The sequence below is a fragment of the Tupaia chinensis genome, unplaced genomic scaffold (genome assembly GCF_000334495.1).
Source record: "Tupaia chinensis unplaced genomic scaffold, TupChi_1.0 Scaffold149502_1, whole genome shotgun sequence".
Classification (NCBI taxonomy): domain Eukaryota; kingdom Metazoa; phylum Chordata; class Mammalia; order Scandentia; family Tupaiidae; genus Tupaia; species Tupaia belangeri.
The window spans coordinates 926,941-947,245 of record NW_006209346.1 but is presented as its reverse complement, the minus strand read 5'-3'; the positions used below and the strand labels follow the sequence as shown (position 1 = coordinate 947,245).

General features: G+C 39.9%; 1 protein-coding gene across 8 annotated transcripts in view; it reads left to right on the top strand.

Annotated features, from left to right (window-relative positions):
* The first annotated feature begins 2,616 nt into the window (after nt 1–2,616).
* CUNH1orf141 (chromosome unknown C1orf141 homolog) overlaps nt 2,617–20,305 on the top strand; it is a 70,382-nt gene continuing 52,693 nt past the window's right edge. For 5 of the 8 annotated variants that reach the window (XR_337760.2, XM_006171398.2, XM_006171397.2 and 2 more), the window contains exons 1-4: nt 6,907–7,478; nt 12,184–12,246; nt 13,848–13,939; nt 16,022–16,179. Coding sequence is in view for 7 of the 8 variants with exons in the window: in XM_006171398.2 (XP_006171460.1) it covers nt 13,865–13,939; nt 16,022–16,179 (233 nt within the window). In the remaining variant the exon portion in view is untranslated. Of the gene's footprint in view, nt 2,856–6,906; nt 7,479–12,183; nt 12,247–13,847; nt 13,940–16,021; nt 16,180–20,305 lie in introns of those variants that run through there. The other 3 variants (XM_014585340.1, XM_006171395.2, XM_006171394.2) reach the window with 3 other exon arrangements.

Below are 20,305 nucleotides of genomic sequence, written 5' to 3'. Positions count from 1 at the left end.
ACTGATGAATGGATTGGAAAAATGTGGTATATATACTCTATGGAATACTACTCAGCCATAAAAAATAACAAGACCCTGGAATTTGATAGAAAATGGTCAGATATGGAGGATCTATTGCTGAGTGAAGTAAGCCAGGCTATGAAAGAAAGATATTGTATGTATCCACTCAATATATACCGACTATCCTCACTCTATGATAGAGAGCAAAAAATCGGAGGACATAAAAGCAGTGAAGGTACTTAATGAGAATAGGACAGTGTGGAATGGGGTAAGTGAAGAGAAGAGGATAGAGAAAGATAGCAAGTGAACAATAGAGAGGCAGGACGTTAGTGAGAAACAGATAGGACCTATTAACTGTTGATGATGACATGTATAGTATTCTCAACTGGATTGGTCTGAGAAGTATTTCATGATGGGCAAAGTATTTTTACAAGCAAAATGAGAAATAGCAATTGACTGTTTTAAAAAATAATTAGAATAATAAAAATAATGATTGGGGAAAACATAGAAAAGATATTGAATGTTGAAGTGGGGAGATTAATGTCTCTGTACTGACGGACATGCATGGCATTCCCTTTTGAAAAAACAATGTAATACACTGTAAAGTTATATGTAATCCAATGTAATATAAAGAAGATTATGATAATGATAATAAAAAAATTAAATTAAATTAAATTAAATTAAAAAAAAAAAAGAATCTCTTGCCCAAAGAGGAAGTCTGGAGGTCGATCTTGGCCTCTGGGGTTAATCTCTGGGTCCTAGGAATGTTATGCCTGATAGGAGGGGTTTTGTTTGCCTAGGGACCTTGAGTCATACTGGATAAGCTCGCTTGAGTCATACTGGATAGTCTAGCAGTGTGGATACTGGATAACCTAGCAGTGTGATTTAGGGTGGAGAGCTAGCCATATTCACATAGTCTTAAGGGAAGGGCTGGCCACTCCAGAGAGACCAACAAGGTGTCTTGAGGTAGACTTTGGATCATGTCATATCAGCCAGTCTGGACAAACCATTAATCACGTGGGCAATCAGGCATGCTTATTGACACCCCACTTGAAACTCTGACATGAAGCTAAGGTGCACTTCCCTGGCTGCCAATACTCCATGTGTATTATATTATAATACCTGTCCTGACTCCACAGGAAGAGGACCAGGGATATTCTGCATTCGGTACTTCTCCTGGACTCTGGACTCTGCCCTCTGAACTTCTTCCCTTGGTTGGTTGGGTCCTGTATCTTTTCCATATAAGAAACTCTGTGAGTCTTTTCAGTGAATTATCAAACCTGACAGTTCTATTTAGGGTTAGGGGAACGTGGTGTCAGTTACAAGGGCCATCTTGAAGGATGTGATCTAGTTTTTTTTTTATTATCAATTTTTGTTTTTGCAAGATTTCTGCCTTTGCCACCTGCATGGACTTGTGATGATGACTTTTTGTTTGTTTCAGTTTCTTTCTTTCTTTCATGAGAAAGAAAAGAACAGAGAGAGGGACCCCCTGCAAGGTGTGTCCTGCTGTAATGCCCCTCAGCTAGCTGATCACAGGCAGGCAGGTCCACAGGGAACTGAACCCAGGGTGTTCCCATATGGCTCCAGTCTTGTGCAGTGGTGCCCTACTGCCTGCACCACTGTGGCTGGGCCTGCTGTTTTATAAAAGCATTTTTTAAAACCTATTTTGACCTATTAGATAAATACATTCTTAAAATGCTTAGAAGCATAACTCTTAACTAAAAATTTAACCAACATTGTATAATTCCCCACTGTTCTTGATTAAAAGAGGCTATTTTCAAGTTTCCGTTTTCAGATTTTGATTCTGCAGTGTGTGTATGCATGGCGTGGTGTGTGTATGTGTGTGCGTCCATGCCTGTGACACAATTTCTTTAATACAAGGGTGATCTTACTAACCACGTGGGTGGTTTTCTTGGCCTTGGGAATAAGAATGGACATTCATTTTCTATGAAAGCAGTCTTCCAGGGACCAGCAGTTAGCGTAATGGCTATGTCGCTGGACTCCCACGTAGTCGACAGAGGTTCGCGTCCCAGACCCGGTGGCTTAAACTCACACCGGGTGCATGTACGTGTGAGCCCAGGATCCCTAGAGGAGAGTGGAGGAGAAGGGATTGCGGTGTGGCCATCCCCCTGGGGGGGGGGGTGATTTCTCGCTTTCTGTCTCTCTGTCTCTCTAAGTCTTTCTGGCGAGCGCACGCGCCCTATAGCAAAAACCTCTCCAAAAAAAAAAAAAAAAGGCAGTCTTCCATTAAATATTCAACTCTAAGCTATGGATTTCCAGTCAGACCAACAAGCTGCATGGGGAAAGTTTTCAGCTTCTAAAAAAAATTCTCCGTTTCTAGGAAAACACAAAATGTCTGTCCTTGTCCCACATTTAGTTTGATTTCCTCCATTCCTTAACCTCTCTCTCTTTGCACTCCCTCGGCCTACTCGACCTTACACCTGTAAGTACTTGGTGAGTTACTCTGATTTTAAGAGACAGGGACCCCGGGGGTCAGTCTTGGGCAAAACCCTTCAGCGAAGAGGAAACCGGGCTCTCAAGACCTTTCCAAGATACAGAAAACCCAGGAAACGGTTTCTATGGATGCAGGACGCATTGTTAAGGGACTACCCGAGCCAGAAGAGAAAGGAAAGAAATATCTGTCATCTGTTCCGGGAGGCGGAGGCGTTGGCAAACTTGAAAATTGAAATTTGTACGCAGGTGGAAGGCAAAATAGGAAAAACTTAATTTTATTAAATCGGCTTCCCCGTACCACTTCCTGCAGCCTAGCGGGTGGGACTTCTCCAGTAATCCGATCCGAGAGCTCAAGGCTGGAGTGCGAGCGGCAAAACTGAAAGCGTAAAGCGGACTCTCAGGTGAGTGTGGACGGCGGTGCGGGGTGTGGACGGCGGTGCGGGGCGTGGCGAGAGGCTTTTCCCAGCTCGTTGAAAAACCTTCAGCCTCATCTACACTTAGTATTACGAAGTTTCCTCAACTTTGCCCCCAATTTCGACTTCCCATTAAAGGATCGCAGACATGGCATTTGAGTGGGGCTCCTCATCTTGCAGACGGGGTGCAGGGAAGGTGACCCTGGCGGGACAGGGCGCGAGTCGCGAGATGCGCTTGAGCGCTCGTCAGTGATCCATTCACAATGTGCAGGAAACGGAACCTACTGGAAGGGCTGGTGGGAGTTTGTGGCTCCTGCAGTAATTACTGACTGGTTGTTTACGGTAACGCTTCCCGATGCCCGTACATCATACTTAACGTCTTTGACGTTTTCCCTCAGAAACGTCCTTGCCAACCTGAAGTTGGTGACAAAGTTTAGTAAAGATTAAAAGCAGGGTAAATTTTCTCTCCCTCGCTCACAAATAGGAGAACAAGATTTTATAAGACATAGATGTGCCATATTCCCAGTTAAATCTTAATAAAAGGTCTTAAATTCGTTCTCTCAATTTGTGGGTTCTATGCGCCTGCTAGAACTGTGGTAACAAAATACCACAGACCGAATATCTAAACAACAGAAATGTATTTTCTCACAATTCTAGAGTTTACAAGTTGGTGGTAAGAATAGGCGGGCTGGATTTCTTCAGAGGCCTCTTCCTCTGGCTTGCAGGTGGCTGCCTTCTGGCGGTCTTCCCAAGGTCTGTCCTTTCTGCATGTGTTGTCTGTTTCCTAATCTCCTCCTCTGCTGAGACAGGAGTCACACTGAATTTACGGTTCATCCTAAGGACCCCATTTTAACTTTTTACCTCTTTTAAGGTTATATTTCCAAATATCACATTCTGAGGTTTGTGGGGGGCTAGGGTTTCAATTTAAAAATGTGAGGAAGACATACTTCAGCCTATAATGTGTCATTAATTGACATTTTACATATTTAATTTTACATTTAAAAACTAAAGAATCACTTATTTCTGGGACCAGCAGTTAGTGTAATGGCTATGTCACTGGACTCCCATGTAGTCAATTGTGGTTCACGTCCTGGATCCGGTGGCTTAAACTCACGCCAGGTGCGTGTGCATGCGTGCCCAAGATCCCAAGAGGAGAATGGAGGAGAAGGGATTGCGGCATGGCCATCCCCCCTGGGGGGTGATTTCTCGCTTTCTGTCTCTCTGTCTGTCTGGCGAGCACACACGCCATGTAGCAAAAAACTTCAAAAAAAAAAAAAAAAGAATCACTTGTTTCTGTTTTTAGAATGTGAGGTGGAGAAATTCAGCCCAGTATCTCCTCATTAAATAAAATTTAATCATTTTAACAAATGACATAAGTATTTACAACAATCTTCAGATCAAAGTGTAAGAAGCCTTGTCTTCAAAGAATAAATATTTGAAATGAACACGCCACATAATGGAAGTAAATTTTAATCTAAGCTTCCATTTGAGATAATGCATTTCCAGTCCTGATCTTTAGTTTGTCAGGTTAGACTTAGTTTTTCCGAGTTGTTTCTTTAATAGAAGACATTTAGAACTTGCCAAAGAAGACCTCTCAGGATAGGCTATTAGGTTGATAGCACTGGGTTTTGTTTTTTTTCTTTTCAGCCCCCTAAGTGCTGTTAATATAAAATAGTGCTCAGGCCAGATGTGTAGCCTGGGTAGGTAAGGAGAGCTGAATCCTACATGGTCTACTCTGACTGGAATCCTGGCCTGGACAACCAGAAATGTACTCAGCACAGGTGTTTGTACATCCCATCAGGGGTGGCTTCTCCCTCTCCTTCTCCCTTTCTCTGTCTCTGTGTCTCTCCCTTATGAGTGCATATGCCCTCTGGCAATTAAAAATTATGACTTCATGCTCTTAAAGGTAGCTTTTTGGCTCAATATTGTTATTTTAGTAATCACTCTGCTTCTGATGTGCTAATTATGCTGACTGGCAATCTTTGATGTAGACAAGCCTTCAAGTGAGGCCTATGGCTAATTTGATTTGCCTCAGGAGTGACTGGGAGTTTATTCTGCCTTAATTGGCAAGTTCTCTACTTCATTGTGTGTGTGTCTGTGCCCGTGTTTTTCTTTTTTTCCAAAAAATCCACATTTGTTTTTAAAACAATTATTACTGAGTTTAGGTTTGACAAGAGGCACATTTTTTAGTAATTCGTTCAACTTAATATATCATCTTCCAGTAAATCCTTAGGAACTAACATTATTTATTACAGATAAACTGGGACTACTCTCCCTAAAACATTATATGCAGAGAGATTTCCAAATTAAATTGTAATTTTCAGATCTCAGTTAGATGTAAAACGTTGTGCTACATGCTGAGATTCAGAGGTAGGTAAGCTATTCTTTCATTTATTTTTAGGTTTTTGTTTTGTTTTGTTTTGGCCATAGGTTGCATACCCTCGCCAGAGACACAGAGAAATAGAGAGGGAAGGTGAGAAATCACCAACCCCCAAGAGATGCCATGCCACAGTCCTTCCTTTTCTATTCTCCTGTCAGGATTTTGGGCATGCACTTACGCATGCCTGGTGTGTTTTTCAGGTCACTGGATTCAGGACTTGAACCCACAGATCTGGCCATGTATGATTCAGTGCCTTAACCACCACACCACCTGCTGGCCTGGTAAGTCCATTCTTGCCTTAAATAAGTTTTCAGCACAATTAGGAGATTTATCAAACAATGAATCTCTTCTGTACAGAGTGTTATGTGTGGTAAAGAAGTACAAAGTACAACAATACATGACAAAAGGAGACTGTCACAGAGACAAGGAATGAGAGGATGCCAAGGAAAGTTTCATAAAATGTAAATCATTGTAGTCATTATTAAATATTAATAGTAACAATGACAGTAATAATTGTTAAATAATAAAAATTGATAAGAAGCATACTTTTGCCGGAAAGCCATGAGAGCATTCTGAGCAGAAGGAAAAGCATGAGTGAAGGACGTGTCTGGGAAATGGGCAGGATGTGTCCAGGGAGCAGGGGTAATGGAACATGGCGGAGAGGAAATGGAGCAGAAGATAAACTGCAAAGGTGAACTGAGCCAGATCCTAGACTATCTTTTCTTGAATGGTCTCCTATGTTATCTGAAGAGTTTGGGTGTCATTCTGCAGGTACCGGAGCAAGCCAACATTTGTAGGCTGGAGCTAGACGAGATCAATACCCTGTTTAAGAAAGACAGTTTTGGGACAGCAGGTAGCATAGTGGTTAAGGTACTAGACTCCCATATGGCCAATTGTAGTTCAAGTCCTAGGCCTGGTAGCTTAAAAATCATGTCAGGCATTGGGACCAGCAGTTGGCATAATGGCTATGTCGTTGGACTCCCATGTAGTCGACTGTGGTTCAAGTCCTGGACCCGGCAGCTTAAACTCATGCTGGGCATGTGTGCGTGCGTGCCCAAGATCCCAAGAAGAGAATGGAGGGGAAGGGATTGTGGCATGGCCGTCCCCCCTGGGGGGGGGGGTGATTTCTCACTTTCTATCTCTCTGTCTTTGTCTTTCAGGCAAGCGCACGCACCCTATAGCAAAAAACCTCTCCAAAAAAAAAAAAATCATGTCAGGCATGTAGGAGTATGTGCCCCAAATCCCAGGAGAATGCAGTAGAAGGAATTGCAGCATGGCCATCCCCCATGTGGGATAATTTTTTAGTTTCCCTCTCTCTGTCTCTCTCTCTGGCAAGTGCACATTGCTATGGCCGAAAAAAAATAGAAAAAAAAAGACAGCTTTGATGGCATTTCGTGGGATCAGTATTTTAAGGATAAGGAGGAAGGTTAGGGTCAGGCAAGTTATGGGGGAATATAGTACAGTAACCCAAGAGAGGGAAGATCTAAACCTACAAGTCTGATGGAGGACAATGGCAAGGAAATCAAAGCAAGGATCATAAAGGTCTTGCCGTCTTCGAGTCTGTTGCCCCACTGATCATGGAATTGTGTGCTGATCCATTCTAACGCTGAGATTCTATGAGTTAGGCTTCTATGACACATAAGAACCCTATATTCCAGATGAGGGCAACTATAAGTACATGAAAGAATATTCTTTCACCCCAAGTTTATGCATCAGTTGAAAGGGGAGTGATTAGATCTACTGAACAGAAAACCAATTTTGTTTTTTCATGCAACTTCGGTATGAAGGAATACTTATCAAGGTGATCTCCCTAATAGTTACTACCTTTCATGACCTATGCCTGGGCTTGGTAGGACAACAAGTTTTAGTTTCCATTTGCTGAACTTAGAAAGAGAATTTAATAGAAATTTTAGAAATAAAACTATAAGGAAATTAAGGTAGGAAAGGAGACAAGATGATCAGATGCTATTGGACAAAAGATTTTGAATTGCTGGATTAAAATAGAAGATACATAAGTCGCTGAATCAATTCTCCTTATTTCCAAAGTTCCAAGGTAGTTTAATGTAGGTATAATTAAAGAAATATATTGGGAAGAAAGCAAGTAGATAGTCAGAAATGAGACCCTTAAACATTGCACAGACAGGAATGGGAGAAAAACAATGAGATGGTATACACGTGGAGAAAATGCATTTTGCAGCATTTATAGGAAGTCCACATCTTATCCCTAACTGGTAAGTACATCATTACTTGGACTTATTTATTTTATTTATTAAGTATTTCTATGTCTAAACTAAAACTTATATTTGCCAAGCAAACCTCTTAACAACCTCATGAAGTAGATGCTTTTATTATTCCCATTTTACAGACAGGTAACACAGACAAATTAACCACCTAGCTCACAGTCACACAACTGTAAGCGACAGATCTAAGGCAGTGTGACTCCAGAGTCTATGTTTTTGAGTAGTTATACTGTGCTGCTTTTGTAAGTTTAGAAGTGGGGGAGAAAGCAATGTTCACTATATTGAATTTAAAATGAGATCCATTCCTTTAACATTTACTTCCCTTCGACCACTTTTCTCTTCCTCCTCATGTTTTTTAATGCCTTGATTTTGTCTAGAAGAACTTCCAAAGGACTCTGTCAAAAAATTTGTGCATACTTGGGGCCAGCAGTTAGCGTAATGGCTATGTCGCTGAACTCCCATATAGTCGTTCACAGTTTGAGTCCCGGACCCGGTGGCTTAAACTCACACCGGGCGCATGTGCGTGCCCAAGATCCTGAGAGGAGAATGGAGGAGAAGGGATAGAGGTTGGCCATCCCCCCTGGGGGTGATTTCTCACTTTCTATCTCTCTGTCTCTCTCTTTCTGGCGAGCACATGTGCCCTATAGCAAAACCTCTCCAAAAACAGAAAAGAAAAAAAAAATTGTGCATACTCATAAACACAAATGAAGGCTGAAAGCAGTCAAAGCAGTTACAATTGCCACTTCCTCTGTGGCTGATGCTTAACTCATTCATTCAAGTTGTTAGATATCAGGGTTAAAGAGAAATAGATTTCTGCCTTGAAACACGTAGTAGAGAAGGGGGAATAAGACAAGTGTATCATATGTGATTAGAGTGTGGTAAATGCTAGGATGCAGACTACATAAGATGTCTTGCAAGCATGGACATTTGGCATCTAAGTCACTGTGTATCTGAAACAGCTTCCTGGCAGCAGTGTTACTTGTGTTGGATCTTGAAGGATGAATGGGACTTAAGAATATGGGGAATAAAAGAATGGCATTGTAGGCAGAGGGAGTAGCAAAAACAAAGCAACAAATAAAGGAAACAAGATACTTTGAGGAACCACAAGTTCTTCATTATGACTGGAATGCCAAGTGTACATGTGCAAGAGGCAGGTGACATTAAAAACTAAGTTAAAGGCCAGACCATGAGCTTTGTCTGATAAATCAAGGAGCTTGACATTTGTTCTGAAAGTTGTTGAAGTGGCTGAAACTTTAAGCAGGGAGGCATCTGATTATATTTTTCTTTTCAAAATAAATCAGACAGATGTCAAGGATAAGGTGTATAAAATAGACAAATATGTAGACAAATTTGAAACTATTGCAACAGGTTATGGAACCCTAAATTGAGGCAGTAGACATATGAGTAGATTAGAGGAAATTTATAGAGGTATTTAGGATGTAATAGCATGTACATATTTATGGAGGGAGTAAATGGGAGTTTTCCAGAACAGTGGTGACCAAATCCTGGTTCTGGAAACAGCTGAATCAAACTTACTTTAAAAAATAGATTTCTTATCTTTACCTCCAAAAATTCTCATTTAGTCTTTGAGGTGGCAACTAGGAATCTGTATACTTTGTAAGCTTTTGACTTCATTTTGCAGTAAAACTAAGGTTGAGAACCATTAAGGTGCCTAAATATATGAACTAGAAGTCTAGAGGATACTAATATGATATTAAAGGTTATAAGATTTTTTTGGCTGAACAAGAAGAAGGATGTAGACAAGCTTACTCTTAAGCCTACACTTGGGCTACCTATGAAAATATGAGTTAAGTTGGATATACAAGTTTGGAACTGAGAAGAGAGATTTTGGTTGGAAATATTGGGTCGTTGGAGAAGTCATGATGCATTTTTGCATAGAGAAAACAAAAAAAAAGTCATGACTTTTCTGATGACCCAGTAGATAGTCATAGACAAATCCATGGGTTTGAGAAGACATCCTGGAAGAATACATGGGTATATGAGAATGATAGCCGAGCTCTTAGGAACACTAGTTTTAGGGAGTGGGCTGAAGAAGAAGAGTAAGTTGGAGATACTGATGAGGAAAATGTGACTGTTACCACAGAAACCAAGAAAATGGAGAATGTTTATAGAAAAGAGCAATCAACATAAGCAAAAGTTACACAAATTTAAATAAGATAAGAGCAGGAAAACACCCATCGATTTATAAGATGGTGACTCTGGTGGCCTATGAGAGCAGACGTAGTGGAATAATGTAGGAAGAAGCCAAATGGTAGTAGGTTGAAAAGGAAAAGAGATGTATAGATGGTCTGGAATTTAGGGAAAAATATGGCAATGTAGAAAAAAATGACAATGAAGGGAACACACAAGAGAGAGAGTGAGAGAATTCCAACAATGAAGGTCATGAGAATGCTTCTTTTGTGTTTTACAACTAGAAGAGACTTGAACATGCTAAGGGATATTGGTGAAGAAAAGAGAGAATATACAGGAAAGCGAGGATGCCCAATGAAAGTAATTAGAAAGTAATCTTAGAAGGCTGGAGGTCATAAGCCTAGAATACTTGGGTGGAATTAGCTTTGGGTAGCAGAAGTAACACACATTTAGTAAAATTGAAATGAAGAAATCATGTGAATAGAAAAGACTTCACTATGAAAGGTAGAGGGTGAAGAAGCACTTGCTTGATGGTCTGTACTTTATTTGTGATATAGAAAAGGTCATCACCCTTGACTAGGAAACTGTGGTCACAAAGAAAAATGTCTTCTAGGTGCTAATTTCCTCAATAAATTTGGCAGAATACTCAGAATGATGCTTTCAGGTAATATATTTAGATAGCCAGTGACCAAATGAACAAATAGCTGTTTATCATCAAATGATAATATATGCCTATAGAAGTAAGAATACCAAAGTATACATTAAAATGAAAAAGATGGACTGAAGGGCTGAAGTATAGAAGGTCAAATTGAGAAATATTTCATTTGTTCCCCGCCCCCCCAAAGGACATGTGAAAAAGACAGAGAGACAGAGAAGAAAGCACCCTCCATGAGGAATGGTCACACCACGATCCCTTCTCCTACATTTCTCCTTCCTTTCAGGGTTTTGGACATGAACACATATGTACCCAGAATATTTCTCAGCTCTCCAGGTCTGAGACTCAACTGCAGGTGTGGCCAGGTGGGATCTGGCTGCCTGAACCACCAGACTACAGAGCCAGTCCTTAATGCAGTCTTGGTGCATTAAAAGAGTAGTAGTTAGTTCATGCAGAGCAGTTGGGGTACACTGTCATATTGGTCCTGATGTTCCTTTGATCTCAGCATTTATTTGAAGAGACTCAAAATAGGCCCATGGTATCCTTGACCTAATTATGAAAGCAAGTTAATCTATATTGTCTCCTCTCTCCCACTTTCTCCCAGCGTCGTTTTTCCATTGGCACATTGACGCAAAGACCTGTAAAAATATTTGTAAGCTGAAAAATAATGTATTGGTTTAAAACTTTGAAAGGAAAACTATGAAACTAATATTGTCCATTCCATTAGCTGTCACATTTAGTATTCATAAAACTGTCATTGTCATTTGGTTTCTTTCCCCCAAAACTCATGATCTGAATAGTGATTTGTCAGAAATGATATCATAACCAAATAATTTACTCATAGAAAAATAATTTTAAAGCAAACACGTAAATTCTTCCATACAACATATATATATATATATATATATGCATATATTGCATATGTATGCTTTATATATATATAAACTGGGATGATATGATGTATCTTAAAATGTCAGATGTTATGTTGAGATAGAAATACTCTAAAAGTAAGAGGTGTAGGATATCTTATTCTATAAAGACATGTTTTCTGTTCTCACAAGTAAGCAACATGTCTTAGTTGTCCCTCATCAAATTTATACCTTCCCCAATCTGGGAAGCCTATTCAATTCAATATGCTGGTTTTTCCAGTTATTTACCTTTCTATCTTACTTATAAATAGGAGCCTAGGATCCAGCAGCTTGAAAATCATGCCAGGAGTGTTCATGTGCTTGCCCAAAATCCCAAGAGGAGATGGGAGAAGAAGAGATTGTGGCATGGCCATCCCCACTGGGGATGTCTCTTTTTGGTGAGCACATGGGCTCTATAACAAAAACAAACAAAAAAATGAAATCAAAATCTTCATCTCCAGTACAGGACATTTTGATAAAGGACTATGGGTGTTTTCTCCAGTCCTTTGAACTCATGTTATGTTTAAGGGAAACACAGACACTAAAATTTCTCAGTTATTTTTAGAATATACAAGAGAGCTGGTTCCTGAGAAGAAAATATATAGTATCCACATAATCCATTTTCCCTTCCAAAATCTGTCTCTTCTCTCCTATAGGAGAACCAAGGAGTATGAGCTGACACCTTTACCCTAAATGGCCCCTCCCAACCTGCTCCCTATGGTTACATCATTCATAACAAGACAGGCTATCTGCTAGCACCACCATGGCTCAGAATTTCCTCTGCATCATTTCTTTGTCACATTAAACCATGTGACCTGAAGAAGTAGAATATCTGCATGTAGCAACATGGGAGAGGGCATGCTGGGGATGGGAGGGCACTATCAGAGCATCAGGAATTCTCACTCAGGCAATGTATTGAGAAAAGAAAAGAGATGAAAAACACAAAGTGCAAAATAATGTGAATTTTTTTTTTTCTTGTCAGAGAGCTCATGCACTTACCACAAAGAGAGAGAGAGGAAGAGCGAGAAAGTACCCTCTCCTCCAGGTGGGTCACAGTCACAGCTCCCATAAGGGCAATCCCTTCTCCTCCAATTCTCTGCCCTGTTGGAATTTGGGGCATGCATTCACATGTGCTTTTCAAGCCTCTGAGGCAGGAATTTGAACTATGGTTGACTGTGTGAGAACTAGTTCCCTTAACCACAAAGCTATGGGGCCACCCTAATGTCGGCTTTTGATATAGGATCCTGAATCCTTATCTTTCATTACTGTCCTTGTGTGATATTGAAACAATATGGAAGTAATATCATGTTTTATTTATTTTTTGTAGCTAGAATAATTTTAGCATTGACTTTGATATTCATTAAAACATCTACATTCTGTAGCTCATGAAATTATGATTAGATGCCACTGGAGTCTATTTAATTTTCTGAGTAAAAGTATCTTGAAGGGCCATCAGGTGGCATGGTGGTTAAGGTGCTGGACTTGCACATGGCTGACCACGGTTCAGGTTCTAGACCTGGCAGCTTGCTTTCTCGCTTTCCCTTTCTCTCTCTTTCTCTCTGTCTCCCTATGGCAAATTAATAATAATAATAATTTTTTAAAGTATATTGAATGCATAGTCATCTACTCGCATTTTAAAAATAAGTAAGATAAAGGGAACTTTGGGTTAGTATTTTTGGTTTCTTGCATCCATTCTGGCCCTAGTTACTTATATTCCACTATTAAGGTACTTTGTGGCCTTTTCTCATGTGAAAATGAAAACAAGTGAGGCCAGGTTCCAATATATTATACAGCTCCCAAAGGCTAATACAGACCCCTTGACCCTGATAAGATTTTTCAGCAATGTTAATTAACAAAAAAATGTGAACTATTATGTCAATGGGACCTGACCCACTTAGCTGGTGCTGCATCTGTGTGACCAATTGCCTGCTACGTTTTATGTAACATTGGTCAATTTAATTAAAGTACAGTCAATTATGTAAATGTGAGCTCTTGACATTTACTTTTATTAAAATTATATTATGACCAAAAAAACCCAGATTTGTCAAGTAACGTGCTCTTGCTTCAAGAATGAGTCATATCCAGTTCTCCTGTGGAACTGCTGGACTTTCTCTAACTCACCTTTATCATACATTTTAAAATTCATGGAATCCACACACATTTGGGAGTTCTAATCACATGACTTTCTGTAGAAGAAAACTTGGGTACAAGTTCTTTTTTTTTCTTTTTCTTTTTAAGGTTTTTTCCATAGGGCATATGCACTCACCAGAGAAGAGAGAGAGACAGCGAGAAGGAAAATGAGATATCACTCCCAAAGGGGGATGACCATCCCTCAATTCCTCCTCCTTCACTCTCCTCTTGAGATTTTGGGCACACACACGTCCCCAGGGTGACTTTGAAGCTGCTGGGTCCAGGACTCAAATCATGGTCAGCCATGCGGGGGTCCAGCATCTTAACCACCCCATCACCTGCTGGCCCCAAGAGTACAATGTCTATGATTTATTCTGTGATCTATACAATTCTATTACTTACCTAAAACAGTAATGTAAAAGTGGGTCTCTTCTTAATATATGCCTAAATAATCACTTATATGTTTAAATTTTAATTGCTTTGAAGATTTGTTTTTCTCTCATCTTCTTAAAATAGGAATTTACTGACTGACGATGGCGGAAAAAATCTTAGAAAAATTAGATATCCTCGATAAGCAAGCAAAGATTATCATGGCCAGAAGAGCAAAGGTTTGTAAAGCAAAAGCTAAAATTCAATTTAATCATTAAAAACGTAACATTTAAAATATTACTTAATGTTTTACTTAATGCATTAACATAAAGGCATAAACTAACTCGTACAAAGCATATAACTATGTTAGTTGAAAGAGTCATCTATGGAAGTAAATATTATAAAAATTAAATATACAAGATAACTCCTAGATAGGTGCCTTACTCAGTTGTTTTCAGGGTTTTGCTACTACAAGTAAAACTGATAACAATATAAAATGTCAGGAACCTGAAAGTTGAGAACTTCTTTGTGCCTGGGAGGCTGTGCCCAGCAACTCTGCAACTGGCACCATGCCACAAAACGAATATATTAAATTACATCCTAAATGCTATAGATATCGTTTGGATTACAATGAGATAAAGAGAAGGAAAGTCGAGAGACTCATGAACATTTAAAGAAGGCAAAAGAGAAGACTGGTCTGAAAGCTGAGCTCTATCATAAGCAGTAACAGGCTGAGAAAATACAAATGAAAAACTATCAAGATGCATGAAAAGAGGAACACCAAACGAAAGAATGATGGCAAGACTCCAAAGGGAGCAGTACCTGCCTATCTCTTCAACAAAGAAGGACAGTTCTAAGCTAAAGTACTTTCCACTATGATTAAACAAAAACGAAGAGAGAAAGGGAGCAAATGGGAAGTCCCTCTACCTGAAGTTCAAGCCCAGGTAGAAACAGAAGTCTTAAAAATTATTTGAACGGGAAGGAGAAAGAAAAGGGCATGGAAGAGGATGGTTACAAAGTCTGCTTTGTTGGAGATGGCTTTACTAGAAAGCCACCTCAATATGAAAGACTCATTAGGCCAATGGGCTTACGTTTCAAGAAGGCCCACGTAACACATCCTGAACTGAAAGCCACCTTTTGCTTGCCAATGCTTGGTGTAAAGAAGACTCCCTCATCCCTACTATATACAGCTTTGGGTGTTACCACCAAAGGTGCTGTCGTTGAGGTGAACGTGAGTGATTTGGGCCTTGTGACACAGGAGGCAAGGTTATCTGGGGGAAATATGCCCAAGTTATCAATAATCCTGAAAATGATGGATCTATAAATGCTGTCTTACTGGTTTGATAGCTGTTTTATACAAGTAACTCTTTGTAACTTTTAAAGATGATACACCAGTCTGGAAAACCATTATGACTGATGTTTCTGAATACTACCAGTCTTACATGTCTGTAGTCATCAAAAGATTATTTATTAAATTGTATAAAAAACAGTAAAGTGGCCTGGTTTTACAGAAAATATATAAAATGTCTATCCACATGTGTATATACATAAAATGTCTATGAACATTCAAATACAGGTTTTTGAATTAATGTAAGTTTTTGTTTCCCTAGGGTGAGTTTCCAACAGTGTAATTACTGGTATTTTCTTTCTCTTAAACTCGGGGCTACAAGGTTTGGTTTGCATTCCTCCAAACGCACTGGGACTCTAGTCCCTCAACCAGAAATCACCACTAGGAAGTAAGCTGGACTCTTTTAGGACTTATCTAATTTATTTCCCTTTTCTCAGGGATCCAGTCCTGCTTTTCTGTTTTCTAGTATTTAAATACAGTTGTAAAACCTCCAAAACTCACCTGAATCACTTAATTTTATTTTAGTATGACTTTAGAACTGTCAGCTGTCAAGTGACATAGCAAAAACATAGATGAGAATGACTCTTGTACTTCCAAAAGTAAACTACTGCTATCTGTTGCAAAAATGTATCATGACAGTTCTGACAACCCAATATATAGATCTTTCTTTAAATTTGGAGTTTTAGACTTAGAAGGGAGACTTAATGATTGATCATCTAACCCAAAACCTTCATTTCATAGTTGAACAAAAGTGGCTCAGGATATACAGGAAAGACATTTAAAAAGTTGGTACACAAGGCTCCCCTTTCAATCTGTAATATTTTTCCATTTTGGCTGCCACATAAATTCTGTGTGTGTGTGTGTGTGTGTGCATGTGTGTGGTTTCAAAGTGAGACTGATTTTTGTTCTTTCCACACAGGATTTTCCTTATATGAAAATTACTTATTTTTTTCACTTTTTTTTTTTCCTGCAGAAAAACAGGCTTCAGAGGGAAGGGAAGAAAAAGACTGTGGTTACCCCCCTGACGTTTGATTTTCAGTTGGAATTTGAAGAAGGGGTTGATACATCCACATCTAATGCAGCATCAAAGATCACAGAAGACAAATCATGTGACCTTAAAAAATCAAAAAAGTAACTATCGTAACTACCTACACATAGCAGTTCACCACTGTACTTTAAGGTCAGCCCAAGATGGGAACCAGCAGTTAGCGTAATGGCTATGTCGCTGGACTCCCACGTAGTCGACCGCGGTTCGCGTCTCGGACCCGGTGGCTTAAATCTCACGCCGGGCGCGTGTGCGTGCGTGCCCAAGATCCCGAGAGGAGAATGGAGGAGAAGGGATTGCGGCGTGACCATCCCCCCGGGAGGTGATTTCCCGCTTTCTGTCTCTATGTCTCTCTCTGTCTGTCTGGCGAGCGCACGCGCCCTATAGCGAAAACCTCTCCAAAAAAAAAAAAGAAAAAGAAAAAGAGGTCAGCCCAAGAGAGGCTTTTTAAAAACTCATTTATATGTCCCTAAATTAGTGTCAAGATTTATTTCAACCTTTAGCCACATACACTTCAAGAAGTCCACCGAGGAAATTAAGTAGCATCTTTGTGTACTCAAAAAGAATAAGCACTGTGTCATACCTGGCCTTTCACTGGCATTACGTATAATGTAATGGTATCAATATATAATTTTTCCAGGCATCAGAAATGTAGAGGAGAGTCCAGAAAAAAGAAGTACTAAGATGTGGAATTAACAGAATTACAAATCAGTTGAACATTGGTGGTAGTATGAATACTGTTCTTACCTCATTTATTCTGTGTAATAATTCAGTCTGTTAAATACAGTTTTACAGACAAAATATCCAAGTCTCAGTGAAGTTAAATAACTTAAACAAGATAACTCAGCCAACAAGTAGCAGAGGCTAGATCGAAATCCCAGCAGTCTGACTTGCGAGCCTATGCCCTTCATCGCTACTCTACTCAATGGGACAACGCAAGATTCAGGGTCTGAAGATGCATTATGGACTGACTATATGCATTGTGGCGCTTTATACTTGGGTAGAGAAGAAAAGCAGACTGGAGTGGGTAAGAGGATCAGAGTGAGAAGAGCAGGTATTTACTTTGCAGGTGTTAAGTTTTCAATGCCTCTGGGGCATTCAGGTGAAAGTGGAGGTTTCTGGAAGAGAGTTAGACAAAGGAGTCTGGATATTAAGTAAAACAGCATTACTTTGACAGCTGTAGCTGAAACTTGTCATTTTGCTTGTAAGCCTTCCAATATGACGTAAAATATAGCTAGCTAACTCATTTTTGTTATTTATGATTGACCAGGATATCAGATCTTGTTGCCATTGTGGAACTATAAGTTAAGAAAAAGGAGTTTGTTACTGGCACAAATATTAATGGATTAGATCATTTAACCTTATCACAAACTTCTTACATTGCTATCATTTAATTTTTTTTTTTTTTGTCAGAGGGTGCATATGCTCACTAGAGAGAGACAGGAAGAGGGGGAGGAAGCACCCCTTAATGGGGGCATGATCATACTGCAATCCCTTTTCCTCCATTTCTCCATCCCAATCAGAATTTGGGGTTCACAAGTACACTTACTGGGCCAGGACTTGAACCACATGTTCAAGACTTGAACTGCTAGGTCAGCCACATAGGATTGACTTTTTCAGCCATAAGCCACAGAGCTGGTCCAATTTTTTCCTTTTAAATTCATGATAGAACATGTGTACATGCATGCGTGAGGGAGAGAGAGTGAGAGCAGAGCAGATTTCCGCAGGTCTGGTCACACCACACAACCCATTCTTTGAATCCTGATATGTTTATGTGCTTGCCTGATATGTTTCAGACTAACCTGTGGGCACCACGTGGGGTCTAGCTCTGTGCCACAGAGCCACCCCGTTCCCTAGATAAACCAATAACTTCACTTCAAAATCATTTATAGAACTGTCTTTATTGAATATTTTAGTAATACAGAGAAACATTACATAAAGTGGAAGTTAAGAATATGAGGAAGGGAAAAATGATATATATTATTATAGTTTTATACTTTATATTTATATATTATGTATACATATACTTCATTGTGTAACAGTATAATATACAGCTAGCTAATAACCCCTTAGACATATTTAAAGGTCTTAATTTTTTGTTTGTTTGTTTGTTTTAGAGAGATTTTTGCTACAGGGAGTGTGTGCTCACCAGAGAGACAGACAGACAAACAGAAAGGGAGAGATTACCTCCTAGGGGAAAGGGCCACACCATAACCCCTTCTCCTCCCTCCTCCTTTTGGGAGTTTGGGCGTGTACACACACACACACACACACACACACACACACACACACACACACATGCACCTGGCGTGAATTTTAAGCTGCTGGGTCCTGGACTCGATCCACCGTTAACTGTGTGGGAGCCAGCAACGTAACCATTATGCTCTCTGCCGGTTCCTAAAGGCCATGTTTTATGGCAGTATTTTTCAAGATGATACTGTGGCTACCCCTTTCCTGTCTCATGACATAATTTTCTAAATAGTTTCAAAGGCATTATTGATCCTGTGTTAGTGACAATATAACTGATCAATAGCTGAATGATGTTCTTTTTAAGGGAAATGGAAGCCTGATTGACTTGGAAGGCAAAGTGAGAATCCAAAATATAAAGACAAAGAGACACATTTTTCAGAAAGAATTATTTATTTATGATTATTATTTTTTAATTTGACCAGAGAGAGCCAGTAAGAGAGAAAGTGAAACTAAGAAAGCAAGCTGTCAGGTCTAGGACTTGCACTGTGGTCAGCCTTGTGAGAGTCCAGCACATTAACCACCACTCTACCTGCCAGACCCAAGAGACACACATTTCTAAGACTGGGAAAACCAAGTGAATTCGGTGTGATCAATGCCCAGCAAAAACACAAAGCACAGAGCCAGCTCCATGTCCTGGTGATTAAGGCCGCTGGATCCCACATGACCGACCAAGTGGTTAGGGTCCCAGACCTGGTGCCTTGAGACACATGAAGGGTACGTGTGCATGTGTGCTAAAAATCCTGAAAGGAGGGAGAGATGGAGAAGGGATTACACTATTCCCCATGGAGAGTGCTTTCTCCTCTCCTTCTCTCTTTATCGCTCTCCAGTTAGCGTACGTGCCCTTTAGCAAACACACACATGCACACACATACATACACAAACTACACACACATACACAAACTAAAACAAAAACATACTGAAGAAGTACAATAATGTACACAAGAATTAAGGTGCAACTTCAGCTGAAGGACATAAAATTTAGTTGAAGAAATTAAGAAAAGGATCTAGAATATGTATTGGGTCATAGAAGAAGTCATAACATTGTTTTTCTATGCAAAACTGCATCATGACTTTTCCGACCCAATAGATCAGTCTGAGCAGCAGCAGGTCTGGACCACGATATTTGCATCTGGTACCACGCCTGTTCAACATCTGCCTGTCTTCAAGTAGCTTTCCTCGCGTAACAGTTGTGTACCATTTCTCAGAATGAAATGAAATTCTTTAGATGTTGATGACTTCAAACAAAAGTAGAGTTCCTGGCACTATTCATAGTTTTAAAAAACCCTATATAATTTTTTCTATAAAATACAACTACTTAAAATAGCAAAAGATGTTTTAATTCCATGTTACATTTGAAAGAACACAATTAATTATGCAAAACTAAAAAAGCTCAACATGTTCTGTAAATTCCTGTTTCATTCTCTGAACATACTAAGCATGGCTATTATATGGAAACTCTTATGGGGCTGTTTCTACTGTCTCTCGTTCTCACTGGTTTAGAAACACATCTTCTTACATACCTGGTTACTTTTATTGAGAACTGGACAATGCAATTTTTGTTAAAAATGTTGAATTTAAAGTTCTAGATGATCACTTCTCTAGAAAGGACTTGTGCTGGCTTCTGCGAAAGCTAGGCTGGGGAATTCAGCCATTGTGGGTCAGGGTAGACATGATCAAAACTAGACTTCAGTTCTCTTGAGAGCTTTCCTATTCATTATTCACTCGTTGAGCCTCCAACCCAAGCCAGTTCAAGGATCCTTCCTCTTCAGTGGACCCTGAACTTCAATTTTGTTTCCATAACCCTGTAAGTTTGTCAAAAGAGCCACACAGCTTGTTGGTCTCTCTGCTCCTGATTTTGAAATGGGGACAAAAGGAAGCCGTGCGGGGCGCCCGGCGGAAGCCGCGCGGGGCGCAGGAGCTCATGCCCCCGGAGCGGCGGGGGCCGCCAAGTGCAGGAGAGCC